Genomic DNA, 22,648 nt, shown 5'->3' on the forward strand with positions numbered 1-22,648 from the left:
TGCTTCTGCTTTCCTCCAGTGTTTGAAGAGTTCCAGAAACAAGAACCGAGATTAAATATTCTGAAATTGGATGATAAATGGATGATAAATTTGTAAAACAGAGGTTAGACTTGCTGACCAGACTACTAATAAACAATACGTCACATTGTCAAAGTATTGTTTTGAAAAAAAAGAAAAGAAAATGGCTTTATGCACTGACCAAGCAAAGATTCACATTGTATGTACAGTTCTGTAATTTACACATTTATTTTCAAGAAATCTTTTAAATATTATTTGAAAAACAATTCAATGAAACCTCAGCAGACACAATTGGTTCTATATATTTTCAAATAATGACTGCACCTTTTTAAATACATTATTCTGTACCTGTTAAAATGATCATCGTTTCATTGAATGGTGCAGACCCTCAGTCTCCAGGCGTGAAAAGGCACTTCACTGTGTGAGGGGATCTGGGAAGGTGCGGGGCCGGAGCAGCCGTGAGGGTTCAACAGTTTAAAAGAGTCATTATACTCATTCATGCAACTTATCAAAAAAACAAAAACAAAGTACAGCCAAGCACCCAGCCAGAGAGAAATAAAATCTTGTGAATAACATGATGTAGTACAAAGCTTTGAAAAATTAAGTAGTGAGTAGAGAAATTTCCTCAGATGTATCTCCCAGCAACTCTATGGTTTTTATTAGTTAAGTTTCTGAGTCATTCCTCCAAAGACACTGGCTTACCAGACAAAACCAATGCTTACGGTTTATAAAAAAACACAGTTCCGTTTTTTGCCTGCGCTACAAGTGTTTGTTTGTTTTTTTTTAAGTGTTTTTGGTTAGCTACACATCTTATAGTGTTACAGCTGAAAAAAAAAATGGAAATGTGCTCCAGACGCAATATGGCAGTCAAAGGTCTTGAGGTGCGAGTTTAAGGGCTTCTGTGGTGATGCTGCCTCGCCTCACTGCTGGGACAGAAGGGCGTTCCGGTTGGCCTTCATCTTTTCAAGGCGCTTTACTAGGTGGTTGTTGGTCATCTCCATCTCCTCGATCTTATCCAGGGATGTACGCAGCTGTGGGGAAAGTAAAGGAGAAGTTATACTCTGGTCTGCTGGCGGTTCAAACTGTAAGAAGCGAGTTAGTTGAAGAGCGTGCACGTTAATCTTTGTCCCTTTACCTCTCTCTGAAGTTTCCGTTTTTCAGCCTTTAGTTCATCTTCTACTTTCTCTGAGTTGTCTGCTGCTGCCTTGTACCTGGACACTTGCCCTTCAAGTCTATTAATCTGGACACAGATATACAAGTAGTAGTAAGTGGCGACATATAACAAGTAACACAAAGAAACTGATTTTTCAGATCTATGTGTATCCTGTTTCTATCATTTCATGTATATAAACAGTCAAGGCAAGGTGTTAAGGAAATTTCTCAGTACTTACATTTTGTTCCATTGTACCCATTTCCTGCTCTGCCTTAGAAATCTTGAATTTGTATTCACTAATCTGTCTGTTGGCATCTCCTATAGAGAGAAACAGAAACCAGCGAGTTTGAATATAAAAAGATGTTTAAAAAAAATTGTTATTCTCAAATTTTGTGATCATTGCTTGTTAGTTGCATGTGAAGCAATCTGTAGGTCAATGTATATAAGGTGAGGGTGGGAACCAAACTCACTCTGCATCTCAATGACGTGTAGGTCTGTACCGTTCTCCATCCTCTCCCCGTCTGTGTACGCACTGTCCATCTTTGAATGTTTCTGTCTCTCCTCTTCCAGCTGCATCTTCAGCTTCCTGATCTGAGCCAACAGCTCATCCTTCTCCTCCGCCAGCTTCCGTAGCCTGACATCTACAAGACAGAGGGACACGGTACATTCAAACAATGAACACACAACAACAACAGCTGTATTAAGCAGACAAAACAAGTAGTCAATAGCTGGATTTACATGCAGCCTAATATTCCATTAATAATCAATATAATACCCCAAAAGCAAATCTGAGGAAAAAATGCCTCATGTAACCCCCTCAAACAGAATAGACTAGCCCATTCCAAATGAAACTTTATTCAGCTGAAAATCTGTTCAATGGGACAATATTAGTTAATGCTTAAACCAATTACTTTCTTTGATTAGAATACATAATACATAATATTCTTTCAGCGCATGTTCATCCACTTCCAGTGAGTTTCTATACTTCTATACTACTGACATGCATTGAATAATCCTGTGTAATGGTTGCAGGGGGAGTATATTCTGCTGAGACTGCTGCTTAATAAGAACAGCAGAAACTCAAATATTGTGTGCGGCACATGATGAATCTTGGTATTCTAGAACACAGGATTATTCAACTACACGTCAAAAAACTTATTCTGATTACATGCTTTGGTGCATGTAATCACACTCTTTATCAGATCACTTTAATGAGCATCCATGTAAACAGTTCATTTGGAAGGAATTCATTTGGATAGAGTAAATATTTGGCATGTAACCGTTGCCAATGCGTCGGTTGCCTCTGTGCAGAAACAGTGTCTTGCGACTCACCCAGCGGACCTTCTCCTGCAGACTCCAGCACCTGGGCAGCCTCCTGGGAGACCACAGTGATCCCTGAGGACAGAGGCTCATGGTTGACATCCCCGTTTGGCGTGCCATCTGGGATGATGACCAGGCCATGTTTCTGTGGGGAGAGGATACAGATTACTGAGGAGTGGCTCCAGGCAAGTTGTTGGCAAAAACTGGACAGTATAAAACCTAAATCCACCAGTAAATTGACCTGCAGTCATGGTTTTTAAGTACAGATCAACATGAGACCATATTATGAGGTACGCAGAACCAGCAAGTAGTCAAAATGTTGGCATAGGGAAAACAATAGAACAAAATGGAAAGAAAAACAAAAAGCCAAAACTACAAGGTACAGCGTGTAACAGCAGTGACGGCATTACTGGCTTCCAACCAAAAAAAACAGGGTAGTTCTTTGGCCAGCGACTCGATCCTCTAACCTACTTTCTCTTTTCAGTGAGGACTTGTGTGCCCCGTCTGTGGGTGACCTACCTCTCCTGCTTTGGACTTCCCCTTGATGTCAGCGAGCTCATCTCTGAGCTCATCTCTCTCATTCCTAATGCAATCAAAGTACTCTTTCTGCCTCTCTAGGGCCTGGCCACACAGACGAGAGAGAAAACAAGAGAGGAAGAGGAAGAGGGAGAGACAAGAGGCAAAGGAGAAGTTGGATAGACTGGCTGGATAGACATGCAACACCACATGCGACAAGACATCTTCCATGCACAAATTTACATTGTGTGCATTAAGACAACAACAGACATACAAACATAAAGAAAATACAGGCAGACAGGGACATTGGACACTGCTACATGCTAGCAGACAATAACCACAGAAAACACAACTTTGTTATAGGGAAAAGCTAAAAGGATGAGTAGAACACAAGAACTGTTGATGTAGAGTTTGGAAGGGGGCAGATAATGTTTTTGAATTTTACATTGTGTGAGTAAAATATGATGCTTTCATCATTAAGGGTCCAACTGCTTGACTTAACAGACAGATAACTACAGATAAGGTGAAAAGTGCATGCCATGCTAGAATATAATGATTAGTCATTTATGCTAAATGAGGAAAACATATTAATTATAAAGTTCTCCTATAGTTTCCATACCAAAGCCTAAACAAATTCTTAACTTTTCTTTCACAGGCCATCCACTGACAAGCCTTAGCAAGCCTTACAGTGTCCACACACTTACATTATTAGCTGTGACTACAGCATCCAAACTGAAAACCATGTTAGTGGTCCAGCAATAGTCAATGGACATGCAAAGCTCCAAACTGTGTCCAGCTACAAGCTTTTGTCAAAGGGTCTCCATCATGCAGCTACAACATGAGAGGCAACAGAGTTTCTCTTTTCCACTGGGTCTGACTGATTAAAATGTAAATGAATTTGCTGCAGTATGTCTGTCTATTGCCTCTCATATTCTGCCAGAGCACCCCTCTGAGACCTCCTACCCCAATCTTTTTGTCCTTCCAGTTTATCGTTTCCTGCAGGTCAAACACCTCTCTGGTGAGGGTATCTAACTTAGTCTGCATTCGCTGGCTCTCCTGGAGTGGTGTTGAGCAGTGAAAAGAGGACAGTACAGGATAAGAACAAGAGGAAAAACAGAATGAAACAAAGACAAAAGAAATGAAAATATACAACTGCAAGATGGAAAGACGGTGACAGTAAATACAGTCATTATACAAGTGAAAGACGGTGAAAAGAGACTCATTTGAAGAGAAAATGTTGAGAATGGCTGAAAATGGAGAGACAGAATAACAGTGTTGAGAAGCAGAAAAGACAATGAAACAAGAGAGCCAAATGTCAGGGGAGACAGAGTTGAGGACCAGACTGTGGGAGGAGCCGGCCGGTGCCAATCAATCCTTATCAGGTTACTGAAGAACAGAGCCTCCTCTGCAGCCTGCACAGAGGCACTAACACCTTTCAAGGTGTTGACAGGATAGAGGCGTGATGCGGTCATGCCGCCAGAAACAATTTGTTTTGCTAATGCAGGGGCAGCCATACCTCTATAAGCTCATCTCTCTGGCGAATTCCCTCTTTGAACTCTTCTTGTTTGTGCTGCAGGACTGTACACGTGTGCTTTTGTCTTTCTAGTTCCTGAAACCAAAGAGACAGAACCTGTGAGGCACAACCACTCCACACAAACATTTTGAACATTTACCTATAATTCTGACATGTGATTAAACATGATCATAGGCTTCAGGATGCCAGTCGGCGTAACCATTATCCTTATCGATTCATATTTCACCTTTGACTTGTCTTCCACCTCCCTCTTCATCTCTGCCATTTGCTCCTCCATCTCCTCTATGACGTCCTTGAGTGTGTCCACCTGGTAGATGAGGTTGGCTTTGTCGTTGTCCAGCTGTGCGTTCGATACCATGGCTTTCTTATACTTCTCCTCCACTTCTGCAAGCGACTCCTGACAGGGGGGGGGGTGCATGTAAGTCAACAGAGTGGACAGATTTTAAGGCACAGCCCACCTGCCTACATGCATCAGGTGGGTTGTCTGATACTAAAAAAAAAAGGTTTTTGTAACACACTAAACACAAGGGAGCCTTATAGCAAAACTAAATGTGGAGAATGTGGCACATATTTGGGCCTTTTCTTTTATGGTTAACTTTAAGGTGAGGAAGATGGGGAGGGGGCGGAGGGGCATAAACAAATCCCTAGAGTGATTGTTTTTTTTTTCAACTTGTTCATCTCAAACAGGCCATGTTAGACTAATCTGTTAAGTACAAGTGACGAAACTAACCGCACAACAATGCATTGAATCACTTTGAGGTGTGAAACAAGGCATTGGTGGAAAAAAGGGAACTGAAAGAGAGAACTACTAATGAAACCAGGAAACAAAAAGATGATGAAGCAAGAATCCTCACTAAAGTGTTCCAGCTGTATCAAAATCTACCAAGGACAAGCCAAGAGGCAGGTTTGTTAGTAAACTACCTTTGTCAACAAAACATACAGTGTACTTCCTAAAAGAACAGTGAGCTATTTAGGGTGACTTCAGAGGTCAAACCAGAAGGCTATCCAACACTGTGGCAATGAAAGTCTGGTTGGAAGAAGAGCCTCAAAATTAAAACCATGACAGCTATCTGCCAGCAGGTGGAGTGTGACAACTGTTCTTCATTCTTACAGCTGAGAGAACTAGTAGGATTTTGGGAGTGCGTTCATTCCAGGCCACAACCAGTGAGTTGGATTGGAAAAAAAAAGGGAAGTGTGGGAAGATCATGCAAAAGGAGGATCATTACGCCATTCAGACTGGGAGCCCGTACAGAAGTGGCTGTGGTGTTAGGAGTTACAGGAGGGGTGCAGAGGGGTGGGGGTGGGGAGGCAGGGGGGTTAGTGACGCCATACGGCTCCCAGAGGACATGAGAAGGCATGCTGTGAGCTCAAGCCCCACTACCTTCAGCTCTTTAAGCCCCTGCATGTATCGCCCCTCTACATCCTGAATCTGGTCCTTTAGTTCATAGATATCCTGTAGAGCAGATGAAAGGAATGGTCGGGGTGAATTGGGGCATCAGAGGGGTGGGGGGGATTATCAAGGAGAGATAACAGAGCACCCGTGCTGGCATCTCAAAGACAGTCCAGCTGGCATACACATGACCAGCACGCCCAGACATAAGGAACAGCTTCACAGGACACATGTCACATCCAGTCCTCCCGTGCATATATGAAGAAAAACTGTTAAACCTCACAACAGAGACAAAGCTGTGGGTGGTTCAAAGGCAGAAGACACAGATGTTTACATAAATGGCTCATACATACAATATAGTTTATATGGATTTCAGCATGATGATGATAATGTGACAATAACCAACAACTATTGCTGAAACAAATAAAATTATACTTCATATGCTTGAGAAAAAGCTTGCATTTAACATCAGGTCGTTCAGCCACATATACAGAAAGGTGACACTGTGTATGTACACCTTACCCTAAGTTCACTCAGACTCGTGTCGGGGTCAATGACGCTACCGGTGTCTGTGCTGCCCCGTCGTGAAGAGGTGCCGCCCAGGGATGCCAGGGTGGCAGCAGAGAGGCCCGGGGTGGCACAGCGGGAGGATGGCTGGGAACACAAAGTGCCACAGAGCTCCGGTCAGACAAACACAAAACAGCACAGCATAGCACAACGCAACACAACTCCAAAATGTCATTCAACACCGCCATCTGACACCGCTGGGCTCTTAACTGATCCTCTCCTGCTCAGCTCCTTCAGAGAGATGCAGCTCCATTGTCAGGTGCAGAACTGCAGCTCATAAACTTGACAAACTAGCTAACAAGCTCATAAGCTTGAGACCCCTCTGGTGTTCGGTGAAGGTTTTTAAATAGAGAAAGTAAGAATGTGGAATAATGTTGCACTCACCCGACTGTAGTCTGAATACTGCTTGTCACATTTTTCATCCAGCTGAAAAGAAAGAGAAGGAATATTATAAAATGAAATGCACAGTGTATTGCGAGGAACATGCGTCCAATGTGGCCATGCTAAGAGCTGCTCTTTCTCTGTGAATCAAGGAGTTAGTCCAGGAGTTAATTTGAGTGGGAGATGCAGATGCAACTGCTGCATGTTCACAGATCACACAGAGTTGACAACCAAACAAGAACAGATGAAAGAACAAATGAAACACTCAGATAAATCACATCACTACATTTAAAAAAAAAAAAAGACACTTCTATTTTCAAGTTCATGCTGTTAGACAGCACTACAGTCAAAACCACTTTAAGTACGCTCATATTAACCTACTCACTGATGAGCTCATCCGTGGAAAACGCAGGCTGTGAGACGTGTTTCGAAAACCAAGTCACTTTTTATCATGCATCACTTATTATTAGAGAAGTCATTCATCATCCGTGTTGCAGTGCATTCCACAGCGCACCGTTGTGAGCTAGGCTTAGACACTTACAGCATCCAGATCTGGAATGCTCAGATCATCGAGGTCAGACACAATACTGCCCCTTCGGTTGGAGCGGCTGAAATAGTCAGCAGCCGACTCACTAATGTCCGAGAAGTCAGATGACTGCTCAGCACACAGGGTGAAGAGGACAGAGATGGAGACAGAATTACAAAGAACAATGGAGGACCAAAGAGTAAAAATCATCAGAGAGAGAGAAAGGGTGGAACAAAAAGAATTACAAATACTGCCAGAAAAGATGACTATGATCACTTCAAGACTTTTAACATTTATATTTTAAGGCATTTAGCTGATGCTCTTACCCACAGCAACACAGTAAGAGCAGTTGACAAAGTTTAAATTCCTAGATCACCAACATTACAATTAACAAACAGCAAGGAGACTCAAGAGGGTACGGTAAAAGAACAGCATGAAACAGTCCTAGATGGACTACAGCTCCGTCTCCCTGTAGCTCACCACACTGTCCCTGCGGCCTCTGCTGAAGCGGTCCTGGGACACAGTGCTGACAGAGTCATCGTCTGAGGAGGACTGAGAGGAGTACAAACACGCAGACACAGAGTAAGGATCCCAAGTAATAGAGACTAGCCACATGCACAAGGCTCTCTCTCTCTCTCACACACACACACACACACACTCATTAATAAAACCGCACTAGCAGTCTCTGTAATAAACGGATTATTGGATTACTCCAATGACCGTAACCCTATAAGTAACTCCAATTCATGCAATTAGGATCACTTTGTCAAATGCAGCAACTGGAACTAATTCAGAAACGATGACCCTACAACAACATCTTTGCCTGCAATAGGAGGCATTGCAATAGGAACTCTTAATTCACAAACTTTAAAGGTAAAATGACAATGATGCTGTACCCTAAACCAGGCCATAGCTAGTAATCTACGGTGTCCCTAAGGTGAAGGGAGGCAGGGTGCGGAGAGGGTGCAGGGGGTGGCCTGTTAGCAGTGGCTGTCTATATGTGGTGTTAGCTGACAGCATGCAGGGTGGAGGTGGTTTTTAGGGAGCTCACCACAGGGCTGCTGCGAGTGGAGCTGGAGTACCAGCTGTATTCAGAGGGCTGAGGAGGGGAGGAGGACAAGACACAGGATTAACATGAAGACAGACGTTAGGCCACAGGCACAACATGGGCCGCTGTGGTGGTGACGTGGTTGGAACTCTGTTTGACAAACACAGAGAAGACTTACAGCTCTTGAACTGTAGCCCGAGCCACAAAGACCAGTGTCGTCGTAAATAGAGGCCTGAGGGCACACGTGAAAGACAATGCAGGACTCAGCAAAACACAAGAGGGAGCATAAATCTTAGTCATCCTAGCTAAGTAGGCTGAGTACAATCACTTTCTCTGCCCCATGCACTAAAAACAGAAATCCTCTGTGGGTATTTCCCATATCAAGTATGCCGTTTCTTTCAGTGTTCTATAGAAAAAGCACTGGTTTGACACAAGCCCCTGTCTTATCAAAGTGGAGCACAAATCTCTGGCCCCACCAAGTGCCCAGAGTGTCTAGGAGCTAAATATAAGCAGTCCCAAACACCCTGGGCATCCTATCAGATGTATGTAGCAGTGAGGGAGGGGGGCAGGTCTACTTCTGAAGGTAAATGGAGGCATGCAGTGAGGCTCTGCCCATCCAGTGGGCAGACACTGACCATGCTGTAGCTGCGCGACAGCCCCGTGCCAGGGGTGGAGGATGAGGAGGTGGTGGCCTGTCAGAAGGGAGGGCAGCAGGGAAATGTCAGTTTAGAGGACAGAGGAAAGCTGTAGTGAGACTGAGAGGTGGAGACAGATTAAAGAGATGCAGAGAGAGGAAACAGGATGAATGTTTCTCTGACCCTGTAACATTAGGGCCTTCAGCCAGGCGTGTTCAGAGCAGAAGTGGCACTGTCCCTGTTGATTGTTTTAATGCTGTTGAAGCACCAGCTTTATCGGTCAGGAGGTAATTTACATGAATTCAAATGATCATAGGAGTAGACAGACATCTTGTTCTAAAAGTCAACTTTGGCTTTCTACCACTTCTAACTTCTTCTAACCTCATTCTGGGAACATTTTTACACTTAGCTGCAAAACCATGTTTCTCTCTTTGCTTTGATGCTTTTGTGGCACACAAACTAGTACTGTGTGGAACACAATATCCATCTGTCTGGGGATTTATATGGCCAATAAACTAAAACATCTTTAGTTCAACTGAGTGGCCCTCAACCGCTTTAGCCTATGCAGAACAGGGCTAGAAGTAGGACAGCGTTGAAAGGGGGACCGACCCGTGGCTGATAGGAGGAAGTGGAAGCAGGAGGTGGTGGTTTGGTCTTCGTTAGGCTGGTGTAGTTCCTTTGATCATGGTACAGTCCAGTCTGGAGCAGTAGCAATGTGGTATGACCACAAACAAACACAGAAATTACAAAGTTCATTTTCAAGGTGTGTCATGGCCTAATCTAAATTACAGGTAACGTCAATATCATTCAACACTGTTTGATCAATATCTATGTGACAGAACACAAGGCAATGAATAGACAATCCTATTACGATACGGCCAATCAACAGTAAAACACCACTGCAAGCCACTGACAACTAGTGCACACTGCCATCATGCTAGAGGCTGCACCAGGGACACCAACACTGAGGAGAGTACACTGACCAGCAGGTCCTTCCTGGAGGAGCTGGATGAAGCCTTTTTATGGCCATGCAGGTCATTGTACACAGAACTCTGTTCGCCCCAGAGAAAAATGTCAAAAGACTAAAATGAGACAAAAGGACTATAAGAAAAGCGTAGCAGCAGTGATCAATAGATGCTTATCACAGAGGTACATACAGTAGAGCGGGAACTCTTGAGGGAGGAGCTAGTGGAGAGGCCGTCAGACTGAAGAGAGAACAGGAGTCACGGGCATTATCATCATAAAAAGATCAAACATCTGAGAAGCTCTGAACGCAGACGGTTAGGACGTGCTTGCAAAATAACACTCCAAATGAATGTTAGGTCTATATTGGTAAAACACAATTTAAACCGTCCACCTTGCGTGTCTAGTAAAGGTTAGTTCATAGGTTAACTGGATATTGATACTGATTGACTTCATCCAACACAACAACTGACCAAGCAAAGAATTTGTTAAGTTTAGTTAGATCTAGGGAGGCTCGTTCTCTGTAAAGTCCTTTGAGACATGCTTTTGTGATGAAGGCTATATAAACTTGACTTACACTGGTGAGAATATAGTGCTAAAGCAAGGTTCGTCTAAATATCTTTGCTTCTCACTGTATATCTGACAGTAGTCATTTGTTATTAAGCATATCCTTTAAGACATAAGCTAGTTCAGTTCAGAATAATCAAGGTAGCTAATTCCTGGTTGCATGCCAAAAATACATGTCTTCTATTGAGTTTACAACGCCTATCCCTCATATACATATGCTTACACACACATGCACACACAACGCACCATCAGGTCTTTTCTACGAGAGCTGGAACGGCTCTTCTGAGAGCCCAGGTCACGCACTGATGAAGTGGTTGACTTCAAACAAGAAAAGACAAAGCCAAACATCAGGCTAAAGCTTCTCTAGGAAAACTGAATTATGATATGGCTTAAATGAACACTGACCAAGAACAACAAATATTTTACCCAATCTCTTAATTAGCCATGAGTCAACAAGTGCTTTCCTAACAAGAACAATGGCTTTCACACATCGGTGTGCCCTTCTGAGTGGCATTATACCGCCTTAATAATAGGGCTAAATATAAAGAGCGGGCATCTTGTTAACAGGCAGTTATGTACACACCCTGTAGCTGCGGACTGACGTGACATCATCATCCAGCCCCTGTTGATGTGGAAACATAGAACCGTAGCAGAAAACCAGACAGAGAGGAACACAGGTCATGAGAGAAAGGATTTAAGGAAAAAGAAGAAAGGAAATACAGACAGACAAAGAGGAAGTGTGGGCGTATACAGACCCGGTGATGACGGCTGCTGGATCTACTACTACTAGAGGTTCTGGCCTTTTCTGTGTCAGCCTAGAGACAGAGAGGAAAGTTGTGGAAGAGTGAAAGTAGAGAGGCTCGATCACAGGAGGAAACAAGATCACTGCAACGCCAAACAGTTGCTATGCAAAGCCAGAACCATGCAAAACAACATCTCATTCATGTTTATAACCAAACAGATCTCATAAACAAGCTCAAATATGTAACCCCTTTTAAGTGCAGCATAAAGATTAATACTATACATAAGAACAGCTCATATACATTGTCATATCTGTTCTCTCTTAAAAAGGTAAAAGAGATGCGCACACTAAAAACGTCTGCTTCTCTTCACTGTGTTGATACACCACAGATTAATTCCATGCAAAAATGCCACCTCAAAACAATTAATCATTTCAAAAGTAGTTGGAAGAGTACAGAAAAAGGTCCAAACCACCTTCTTACATGCAGAGTCACTCACCCTAAATAAAGCCAGTGGCCAAAGCCTGCTCTACAAATACACACACAGTGACCGATTACGGTGTCTCCAAAGCAAACACACTGCAGAGGCATATTTCCTCAGTGAAGTACAGTGCAGTCAGTGAGTCAGGTCTAGGTAAACGGTCAGGGTTGACTGGGGCTCAGTCCCACACAGCAAGCTGTGTTAGTAGAGCGAGAGGCTGCGATACTCTCTCACTGGCCTACCATCCATTGGTGGATCTGACCCCATTTCCTGCTGCCACTGCTGGACGAGTGGTAAGAGTGCTGGACAGAGGAAGGAGGAAGTGCCAGGGAAAACACACACTTAATCACACTTTCACTCAAGTCACATGATGCTCAAAGAAACCTTGGAAGCAAGAAAGTAGAGAAAAATCTGGGTGACATTTACTTTAAGAATGGACAATATGGTTTGATCTGTGGACATGCAGCACTTTCATTTTTTCTTTCATTGTGTATATTTTTGTGTATGAACTATCAGATGAATCTAAATGTTGCTTTTTGGCTGTAACTCTGAGTAGGTCCTCTGCACCAGTCTAGGGATTAGATGAAGATGAACTGTTTGCACTCGGGGAATTAATGTAATTGCCCAGTGTCCCTGTTAAACAAACAAACAAATGAAGATATAGACGAGAGTAGAAGAGAGGAAGTGGCCAATTTCCAGGTTCAACCTAGGTCTATATTGGGAGCAGGAGAAGTTACAGAGCAACTTGGCTCATTCACTGGGTTAAATAATGTTACTGTACATCTTTGCTCTCAGCTCCAGTTTGCTTTATATACCTCTTTCTGTTGCCGTTCAAGTTCCCTCATTCGGATATCCCTGGCCTCCGCCCGAGCCGCCCTCTTAGCCGCCAGCCTCGCCTCCGCCTGTGGGACACAACATGAATACACTTGTTAGCCATGAATGGAAACTGGCAGAGGTGCCTTTCTCTAGGGACCCGCCCAGCAAAGGGGGGTGTGCAAGGAACAAAAACACAAGGAACGGGATAAGATCGTCACTTAATGGAAAAAAGCAACGTCACACTGTAGTATTCACATTAATCTATTTGGGGACAAGAGAGGAAGGCTCAAGTGTTATTGCTGAGGCCTACGAGAGCCCAACTCTTTCCCTAAGCTGGAAACTAGAGAACCAACCTTTTGACGATGAGACTGACTTTATGGTAGGGCTGCATGATTTGGAAAAACAAAACACTGTTGTTTTGCTGAATATTGCAAATTGTAATTTCTTTTTTAGCACTTGAATGTAAAAAAAAATAAAGGATTTAAAAAATGAGATGCTAATTATTAGGAATGGCTTTGATTTCACCGATATGCAAACTGACTTGTAGGATAGGAATTCTGCACAGCATCAGAATACTTTTTTTAGGTAAGTCTTCTAAAACACCTCACCTGCTGATAACAAATGATTTGGAAATTGCAATAGTCAATATTGCCATTTAAATGCTTTTCATATAACAACTGAATATTCACAAATGCAGACCAGAGAGTCGTTGTGCATAAATTTTGTGGTATCTCCCACTAGGAACAATGTAATTCACTCCAAAGAAAATCAGCTATTAATAAGAATGAATGACGAACACTGCACATCATAAATTCTCTTCAGAGCCCATACAGTATGGTGTGCCCTGGTTGACCAGTTTCCCCTGTGAGTCACAGCTCTATAATCCAGTCCAGAGTGAGTGCCTGGGATGCCTCATCACCAGCAACATGTGCTAACCATCAGTTTCAGGGAGGCTAATTTAAGGACCTCATGGGGGAAATGTCAATAGTGAACAAACAAACTGACAAAGAAGTATCAAGAGAGGATAAACTGTGCCTCAATACAGTTTAGTTCTGTTCAGTCACTAAACATCATGGAGGCGGTTTCGCAACTTCTAACTAGCTTGCCCTTATTTGCTGTTAAAGAGAAGCACACATTATTGAACAAACAAGTCCAAAGCTAAGCTAAGCAACAAACCACGCTGCCTTTTCAAATGTTCTTGGGTGAAAAGTGAGAGGAGCCATTACACAATTTGCCCCCAACTGAGTCAGAATATGAACAGGGGCTAATTTTGCAGGGTACCTCAGCAGCAGGGTCTAATTTAGGCAAGCCCCTACACAGCCCTGACGAGGCCCATGACACCAGTGACTACGTACACTACCCTTCCTCACCTCCATATTCCTAATTAGCAAACATGCTCTGAAACTAAACATCCCACCCACAAAGAATGGCACACTTGGAGCACATGAAGCCCAACTCTTTATCTTTAACTAAAAGATAGGTCCATAAATACTGTGTGTACAGTATCTGGCTGCACACAAACATTGTCAACATTCCAGCAAACGCTTATCAGCACTGCCAGAATGGAGGGCCTGCGGGTACGGGTGATTCCTGTTTCAATAATAGCCTGGAGTGGAAAAAACACTGTTTTACAATAGCGCTGAACAATCAACCAAAATTCAGGTTCCTTTATGTCTTTTAAAAAACTATGCAAACTGATGGCTGTCAGTTCACTTACTTGTATTTTTATGTTATTATTTTTGGAGCACTTCATTTGTAGTGAGAATGTATCTTTGTGGTGATCAAGTAAATTTTTAACCTAGTCAGAAAAAACCTGCTCTAAAAATATAAAAACAGGAAAAAACTCTTGTGGGTCGGTTATAAAGAAGAAGCCACCTGTGTTCAGCTGGATAGGCTCTATAGTTTTTAGTTGTATAGGTGCATAATAACCATCTTGTGTTACAATGATAAGCTAGTTTATGTTAACATCCCAAGATGATGAATGAAAAACATGAGACCAGATGCTACAGCCTGAGCAAAGCTGAGATGAGTGAGGTTAGATGATGGTCACTGAATAAAAAAAATAAGCATGTATTGTATAGCCAATATACACAACTTAAATTTTATCATTGTGAATAAAGGAATTCATAAAATATTAGCAAATAATTCTGAGCACTTTTATCGTGTGAATTTATCATTCAAAAAATAAACAAAAGATAGGCCTATGTTTTCCAAAACTAAATCAAAAGACCAAACCCAAAAAAAGCATTTTTCACTAAGCACTATTATGCAGATGTATGTGCCATGTGGAGCTTTTTCATAATTGGATGTCCCAACAATATTTGCAAGCATCTGTCAGAAGTCATCATTAGCCATCTCCTGGGGCTGCTGCCCTGAATAAGGATCAGCCAATTCTCTATGTGATTTTGAAGCCTGTCAATACTCACTCCTCTATTTGCTTGTGTGAGCAACTGATGGTCATCCTTTACAGTCTTAAGCCTAGAACAAATCATACATTGTTGCACTGTGTTTTTGTGCAAGGTTGAGAAGGAGGTAAAGTTGCCATGGTGTGTGAGTGTATGAGGAGAGAGAGCAAATGAGTGAGCGAAAGAGACGGCTGGCCCCGTGCTCTGCACCTGTTGAGCTGTCTGACAGTATGACCTGCTCTGCACAGCAGCACAGCTGAGCTCTCTGTCTCTGTCCTATCTATAGCCTTGCCCATCCGGCCCCAGCTCCCCGGCAGCCACATCATGGGACTGGAGGGGTAACCTGAGCAGCAGCAGAACTGCACCATCATACACACCTCCAGCACTGTGGGCAGTGAGGGTCCAGTACTCTACCATGAGATCACCTGGAGCACGCCGACACCGAGTGTGTGTACATACAGAGTATTCCAAATACAAGCTTATCTTTCAGTTAAGGTAAAAAAAAAATTGGGATGTTTATATGCATCTTCACACATCACAAGTGTCCCTGTTATGAATAAACAAAATAAATGAACGGAATATTCCAAATGGAAACAGAACTTGCACAAACTGCAACAAAAAAAATAGTTAACCAGGGTATTTCCATGGCTCGGTATTGTGGCCAATATTGGCATATCCATGATACTCAGGTTTTTAATAACTGGGAAATAAGCTTACTGGCTATTTCTATAAACTAGATACAAACTGGATATAGGCTGATAGCTGGCTTTAACAAAAGATTTTCATTTTTGAAAAACAAGGCTGTACAGTACATAGGCTCACTCGAGGTGCACTAGACTGGTCTATGTTATGCAAACGACTAACCTTTGAGTCTCTGTTGCAACATTACAATTACACCATTAGACTGGTTCTTGACAATGTTGATTGCTTAGTGTTTCCACTGGAACACTGACAAATCACTGGGGCCAAAACTGGATCTAACTGTCAGTCCTAACACAGCAGCCACTGAAGCGTCCAGTTACCGAAAGAAACTGTAATATGTGGCTTGCTCTCTCTAGCCAGTGAGAGGCCTTAACAGACTTCTAATGTTCTAACGGTACGTGGAAAAAGCCAGCGGGACACTTTCCATTTCAACAGTGTCTTGTTGATATTACAAACTAGAATGACAATGAAATCATATGGACTATGAACTATAGCTTCCCCTCCCACACAAACACACCCCCAATGTATCACTGCAGTCAGTGATTTCCTTGTTCAAATACCATTAGCTCCTTTAGATCCTAATCTCAGGGGCAATAAGTATGAGATGATCATCTAATTCTAATGCTTGGCCACGGTCAGATTTGTAAGCAAGCTGCTGGTATTTAGAAGGACTGACTGCTCAGTAATGCAAGGAGGCTGCTGGGCTGGTGATAGTGCAGGCTCAAATTCACAGTCTTTCTCAGCAGTGAACCGTGCCAAGCACAGGCAGGCAGGCAGGTTCTAGCCTCTCTTAGCCAGGCACAGACACCATGAGGCAGAAGCTGCTGTGTTTTGAAGATTTGTTTGTGTAGATGGTGATGTGTGACAGGTTACAGATTGACCTCATGAACTCCCTGCACAGTTGATCCAATCTCTGGTTTGCTCCAGAAAGAGATTCATTTAGAACCTGACTGGGTGGGTCAGATGACTCATGTTTCTATGATCGGCCTGCATGACTATAAAGAGAGCAAATGGAGCCTTGTGCTTAGTGCCCAAGTATGAGGCACTGCACAACTTTCACAGGGCACGGATGAAACATTCTTCAACTAGATCAAGGCAACTATTGAGACTTCTAGGAAAGGCTGATCTGTTCAGTGTTTCTTCCTAAAAATTGCAAGACATCATTCAAGTGGATCAGAAACCTTAAAGAGAACAACTACTTACTATTTAATCTATGCTAAACAAGGGGGGCACATAAGAGTGCTAAATTTATTTGAAAACGTGAAAACATGTAATGCAAGGCTAATTTTCAACCTGCAGAAAATTGGCCTTTCATTACATGTTTTCACCCACCCGATTCTGAAAAAAAGCAAAGGAATGGAAACCCTGCAGTTGAACAAAATGGAATAATCCCAGGGCAAGTCGTTACAGGCCAGGCAGCTTCACTCCTCTGCCCCCCACCCCACCAAGCTAAAACGCTACAAGTCAAGTCAATCTCTCTGTGGTCCAAACCAGCTGTCTCCACTCGCTTGGGCTGAGGCACAATTTGACTAGCGGAACCTGAATATCCACGTATCGGTATATGCCTCAGAGGCCCATTTGCTGAATTCACTTCAGCTGATGTTTAATGCTTCTTTGACCCCTACACTTCAAATCAACATGGTAGCATGCCTCCTCAATAATCATAGATTTAGCATATCTTCTTGTCTCTGGTTGAGTATAAGGATGGATGTTTTCAATTACTTTCACATTTTGATTAAGTACATGATCTAAGTGATGAAATCCATTATTTCATATAGTGCATGCACTGGTCAATAGGTGGTAAAAGTGTCCAGGTGGAGGAAAGTAGAGAGGATACAATCTGGAGTGACATGAATGCTAAGTGAACAATACCCCACTACTATCGAATTGTGGCAACTGGCAATCAATACCAACACCATACACATGTATGCATGTAAATATTACTTCCATGTTGTTGCATGATAACTCTGCAGAGAACTTAGTAACAAATCTATAGTTTCACACATGATTATCTGCCAATCTGTTGCATCTCAGCTTTAAAGTCTGAAGATCAGGTTCATCCCAGTAAGATCCCGAAAACAATAAAAAACACAGGGTGTATTTGCAAGCAAAACAACAACCAAACAAACACAGTGTATATTCTGATGGCGAATGAACTTACCTCCCGGGCAATGCTACTCAAGGCCTCATCCTCTGCTGAGAACCGGTCTTTAAGAGGGGCGCGCTTCCTACCAGAACCTGGTGTCCCCATGTCGCCTGTGAAACTGCAGCTCCACCAATGATGTTTAAGGCCAAAATGTAAACAAGAGAGTATGCAAACACCTAGAAACAAACAACAAAGGTGTCTGAGTGACAATTCCTCCTAAAACAAAACAGAACAAACATACATACAACAAATATGTTAAGACTAGCAATCATAAATTTCAGTTAGCAATACATGCATGTCTCCAATTTTAACCACTTTTTGTTGTGCCGGGTTTTATTCTCACTCATCTCACTAACAAAGCACACTCCCAATCTTCTACTTCCATTCCTGCAACAACAGACTGCCACAGACACTCATGTCTGGCTCCTATAAGGGCTTTGGATAAACACTTGTAGCTGACATGAACCAGCTGTAAAATGTGTCATACAAGACCAATGCAACCTCATAAATCAGTATTTGGTTTATCATAAATTACTATTACAGGACAGTTATTAAGTTATTATCTTAGATTAGTCTAACGTTAAGATATCTCATTTGAAATCTCATCTGAATTCCTGGATGTTCACTAACCGGCTTAACAGTTGGCATAATAACATTCCTCATCAGCCAAGTAACGGTAGCTGTGTTTGATGGACAGCCAAGTCATGTGAAAATTAACGTTAATTTGCTGGTTAAGAGACAATTTTTTCTAGACAAAAAAAAGAGCACTGCAGTTTACTGGAGCTTACTGGCACTGACAGGGTAAGAAAACGCCCAGATAAGGACCCAGGCTGAGTCACTGGACCAGTGCAAGACAGGTATTTGATGAGCTATCCTGGCTTTCGTTAGATGATTCAAACCCCCATGGGTTCACAATTCAAGTTACCAGACTGGCCAGCTCTCAAACGAGTTAGCTAGCTGCTTAATGGGTAACTTCTATGATTCTTCAAATCAGTTAGAATCAGCTAGCCAATTAACCTACTTCAACTATAGAAATATCAACTCGGACATTCCGTCTTAAGTTTTCCATCCACTAATAATAAACAGTTTACTCAGCTAGTGACTCTATCAGATGTAACGTTAAATGACACAACTGAACTGCTCCGTTAGCGTTAGCTGACACACCAGCCTGTTAACGTTAACTAGGGTTAACGTTAGCCAGCTCACTGGTGAGCTAGCTAACTAGCATCTCGTTACCTCCCGAATTACCACTGAAAAGTTACATTCTCTAACGATAAGGTTTCTTACTCTGCTTCCGCTGAATCTAAAGCATAGAAAACAATGAGAAATATCCAGACATGTCCTTTCAATTGCAATGACCCCCAACACAGAAGACAGTCCCTGGGACGCGAGGCTAGCTGACTAATTTAGCTGGCTAGCTTGGTTAGCCAGCGGGGCTAACCTCGACTTCTCCTGAGAGACAGGGCAAACTGGCACTGATCCTCACGTCACATTTCCCCCCCAAAAAATATACCCTCGCCGAACCTTCAAAGCAACCTCGATACTTCCAAGGTGTAGTCCCTTTTCTCCCGGTGGTTTATCAGAGAGCCATTCCCCTTCTCTTCAAAGATTGAGAGTGTTTTTGTCCACACTGACAGCTGTCATCAGTTCGCCTTTCCACTGCTCTCCCCTGCCCTCCTTACCCAGTTTCCACACACTGGTTAGCTGAGGTTCCCGGATGTTGGGAAAAATTAGGGTGTGATGCTGCCTTCAAGTGCTGTAACACATATCAAAGTTTTGAGCGCACAAGCCTATTATTTCCGACTGGGAAAGCGGGAAATTTCTCTGATACTGTAACTGGAATTACCGAGATTTATTATTTAGAGGGCGGAGTGCATGGAAGCTGTTTCAACAACTGATGACACAATTTGCTGTATTTATTATTACGTTTATTATTATGATAATTATTATCATTATTATTATCAATATTGTTTTTTTATTATGTTCTTGTTGTTGTTATTGTTGTTGTAATTGGTGTTGTATGTTTCTATTTTCACTCTGTTTAACTTTTAGTCATCATGCATTTTTGTTTTAATAAATAAACATGTCAACACGTAGATGCCTGATGCACATTTTCTCAAGAGTCCACACACTGCAAGTTGCTTGCAAATGTATGCATTTCAAGCTGCGTGCTGTTCATCAGACCACATCTAAATTCATACACCTCGGTAGCAGCTTGCAGTGTGCAGACTTAACACTAGTCCTAGCAACGACTTGTACACTCAGAATTTAGGAGCTTATGAGTAGCACGTGAAGGCAGCATTCCACCAGTGACTACAGTGTAGCTGTGGCAAGTGAGTCGGTCAAATACAAATACAAATGCTTCTATTTTAGTAATACACATAATTAATCTTACGATATTGTACAATGCAATTACACAGTAATATAACATGTTATTCTTATGCGTCAGGAAATGTAATGGAGAAAGATGTGACTAGTGATATGCAAGCAAATTAAATGATAAAGATTGTATGGTGGCAAGTAGCATGAAAAGTAACATAAAGCATGCATACAAATTATGAAAGTATGTAGGAATTTCTAGTCACTGAATCACCAGGGCACGATAAAGGCTGCGAGAAAATATATATACATTTTGTCCACGTGAGGGCAGTAGCGGATAATAATTGTGTCCTCGACGCTTGCGTGAAATGGCACTTGTTGGAAAACAACAGGACTGGCTGCTTATGATTAATTCGAGCTGGCTGGCAGAGAAATCGGGGATAATTAAACGACAATTCTCTCATCAAAGTGCACCACATGTGGATAAACTGAAAAACAGTATGGTATCCTTGGGTATCAAAACAGAAACACAAGATAATGCACCTTGTCCACCTGCTCCCTTGATTGCTTGGCATGGCCTGATGATGATTGCAAAGTAGCCTACTCAACATTTTTTTTTAATTATCTGAAAAGTTGAAATCTTAAAAGCAGTCTGTAATCTATAGTATTGTGGCAGTATAAGTCAGTTCCAATCCAAAATAGCTGACAGTATTGAGGCAACATTGATTCAGAGCAACTTTCAGTGAGTGCAACAGTAGAATAAGTTTAATTCCTCTATTGCCAACACTAATAACAACCAATAGCAAGAAATGCAAGCCACAATGCCCAGAATAAACAAACATAACAGATATTCCTGTGTATCCCTTACCTCCCTTATCAACCCCCGACACACACACACACACACACACACACTTCTAACCCCTTTCCATATTTTGTTTTTAGACGGCAGAGCACCTGGAAGAGGGATTTTCATTCAGAGAACCTGCATGGGAATCCCCTGACCGGCAACCATAACACAGACTGTGCATGCAAACACACACACACACACACACACACACACACACACACATTATTGCGGTATTATGCTTCTTCATTACAAGAAGTTAATGACTGTTTTGTCTCTGATCACCCCTCTGTTTGCCACCATGCAGACAGAGCTTACTGCAGTCTTAACACAGAGACACCATCAGCCACACAGTCTCCATGCTACCACTCCTAGTAAACTTTCCATGTAGTCATCATTTCAAACATTAATTATCTGGCTTTTACAGTCATAAAAATAAAGGATCACACCTAAATAGATGGCGGATGCACAACAGTGGATTCTGTTATACACCTGCTGATCATACAGTAATAATGATAATTACAGCTCTACAGCATTTTCCCTAATGAAATTCCAATGCTGCCAGCTAGAACAGACAATTATTATATGACAATGTGAGAATGAAAAAAATGAAAAAATAACACGCACATTATATTGCCCAGTGTAGGGAAAACTGACACGGCTGGCTCTGTCCAAGCCTGTAACAATGTGTTTCATTGTAACATAAGACAGTAGAAAGTAGAATAGCGCAATGATTTGGAACTGGGCTTAAAATTGTCTAAGATAAAGGGTATACTTGGAGAAAACAAAATATGTGTGCATATCATTGGACACACCAATGCTGGAAGTTGTGGAGGAAAACAAAAGGCCTCAAGGCAGCCAGACAGTGCTTTATGTGTGTTTGCCTAGCTTTATGGCCCCTTTAACCCATAAACACTCAAACACTCAGCTTGTTTTTCTGGGATGGACAGGCGTGTACTCAGCTGCAAACCTGGAACTACCTCTCTATCCTTATAGTATCTTTTTTTTTTTGTCTTCATTAGCTGTCCTTCTCATTTGTCACCTTCACCTTGTGTAATATTAATGTTTCTGTGTGCATGTTTCTGTGTGCATGAGTGTGGATTTCTGCAATTTCGGTTGGTGTGTAGCAACAGACGGTGATCAGTGGCTGGAAGAGTCTCCCACTGCGCTAACAGGACTGGCTGAATTGTTAACTGGTCTGTCTTTAACCCATTCTGACTCTCCTCAGACAAGGAGTACAAACCGCGGAGCCCCAACATGTAATTACCCCATGGGGAGCAATGCTGCTCCCTCTCCCCATCTCCTCTGGAGCCCTTTGAAGATGCCCCATAGGGAGCTGGTTGTAATCAGGACACATGACTCATTGATTACCCCTCTGTGGTCTTCCAGGAACACAGCAGAAGGAGCGGACGCAGCAGGGGGAGGGTTAGTATCCTCAGACTGTGCAGACGGACCGGTGGTGGGGATGCAGGATGGCACACAGCACGGCCTGGGCGCTAGACAGGAATTAGATGCTATAAAGAATCGGACGTGCATTGATTTTGTGGATGGTGGTTAGCTCAGTCAGTTTGTTAGAG

General features: G+C 42.5%; 1 protein-coding gene across 4 annotated transcripts; it reads right to left on the minus strand.

The window, feature by feature from the left end:
- Window positions 1-235: 235 nt before the first annotated feature.
- Window positions 236-19,593, minus strand: lrrfip2 (leucine rich repeat (in FLII) interacting protein 2). 4 transcript variants are annotated; one of them, XM_071519628.1, is made up of 16 exons: window positions 19,433-19,593; window positions 17,924-18,084; window positions 12,655-12,741; window positions 11,374-11,433; window positions 11,202-11,240; window positions 6,883-6,924; window positions 6,454-6,585; window positions 5,923-5,994; window positions 4,768-4,938; window positions 4,524-4,616; window positions 3,011-3,112; window positions 2,504-2,636; window positions 1,642-1,812; window positions 1,410-1,489; window positions 1,154-1,258; window positions 236-1,049 (listed from the first exon to the last, which is right to left on the minus strand). In XM_071519628.1, the coding sequence occupies exons 2-16, from the start codon at window positions 18,011-18,013 to the stop codon at window positions 939-941; spliced, it is 1,488 nt and encodes a 495-aa protein (XP_071375729.1). In that variant the 5' UTR covers window positions 18,014-18,084; window positions 19,433-19,593; the 3' UTR covers window positions 236-938. The 4 variants fall into 4 exon arrangements, with proteins under 4 accessions (XP_071375729.1, XP_071375728.1, XP_071375730.1 ...); XM_071519627.1 differs by lacking the exons at window positions 3,011-3,112; window positions 11,202-11,240; window positions 11,374-11,433; ... (1 more) ...; window positions 17,924-18,084; window positions 19,433-19,593 and adding exons at window positions 7,421-7,534; window positions 7,886-7,957; window positions 8,457-8,504; window positions 9,089-9,145; window positions 9,698-10,172; XM_071519629.1 differs by lacking the exons at window positions 3,011-3,112; window positions 11,202-11,240; window positions 11,374-11,433.
- Between the last annotated feature and the right edge of the window lie 3,055 nt (window positions 19,594-22,648).

Source organism: Centroberyx affinis, unplaced genomic scaffold (assembly GCF_046629955.1).
Source record: "Centroberyx affinis isolate AG114_WGS23_722 - 3 ecotype Tasmania unplaced genomic scaffold, CSIRO-AGI_Caff_v1 ptg000718l_1, whole genome shotgun sequence".
Lineage (NCBI taxonomy): Eukaryota > Metazoa > Chordata > Actinopteri > Beryciformes > Berycidae > Centroberyx > Centroberyx affinis.

Bases quoted from the DNA above. Each gene is read 5' to 3' on its own strand.
- lrrfip2 (XM_071519627.1), bottom strand. From the start codon at position 9,844: ATGAACTTTGTAATTTCTGTGTTTGTTTGTGGTCATACCACATTGCTA. The intron at 6,925-7,420 runs GTAAGTGTCTAA...CTTTCTTTTCAG, and splicing joins GCATTCCAGATCTGGATGCT to CTGGATGAAAAATGTGACAA. The intron at 5,995-6,453 runs GTAAGGTGTACA...TCTGCTCTACAG, and splicing joins CGAGTCTGAGTGAACTTAGG to GATATCTATGAACTAAAGGA.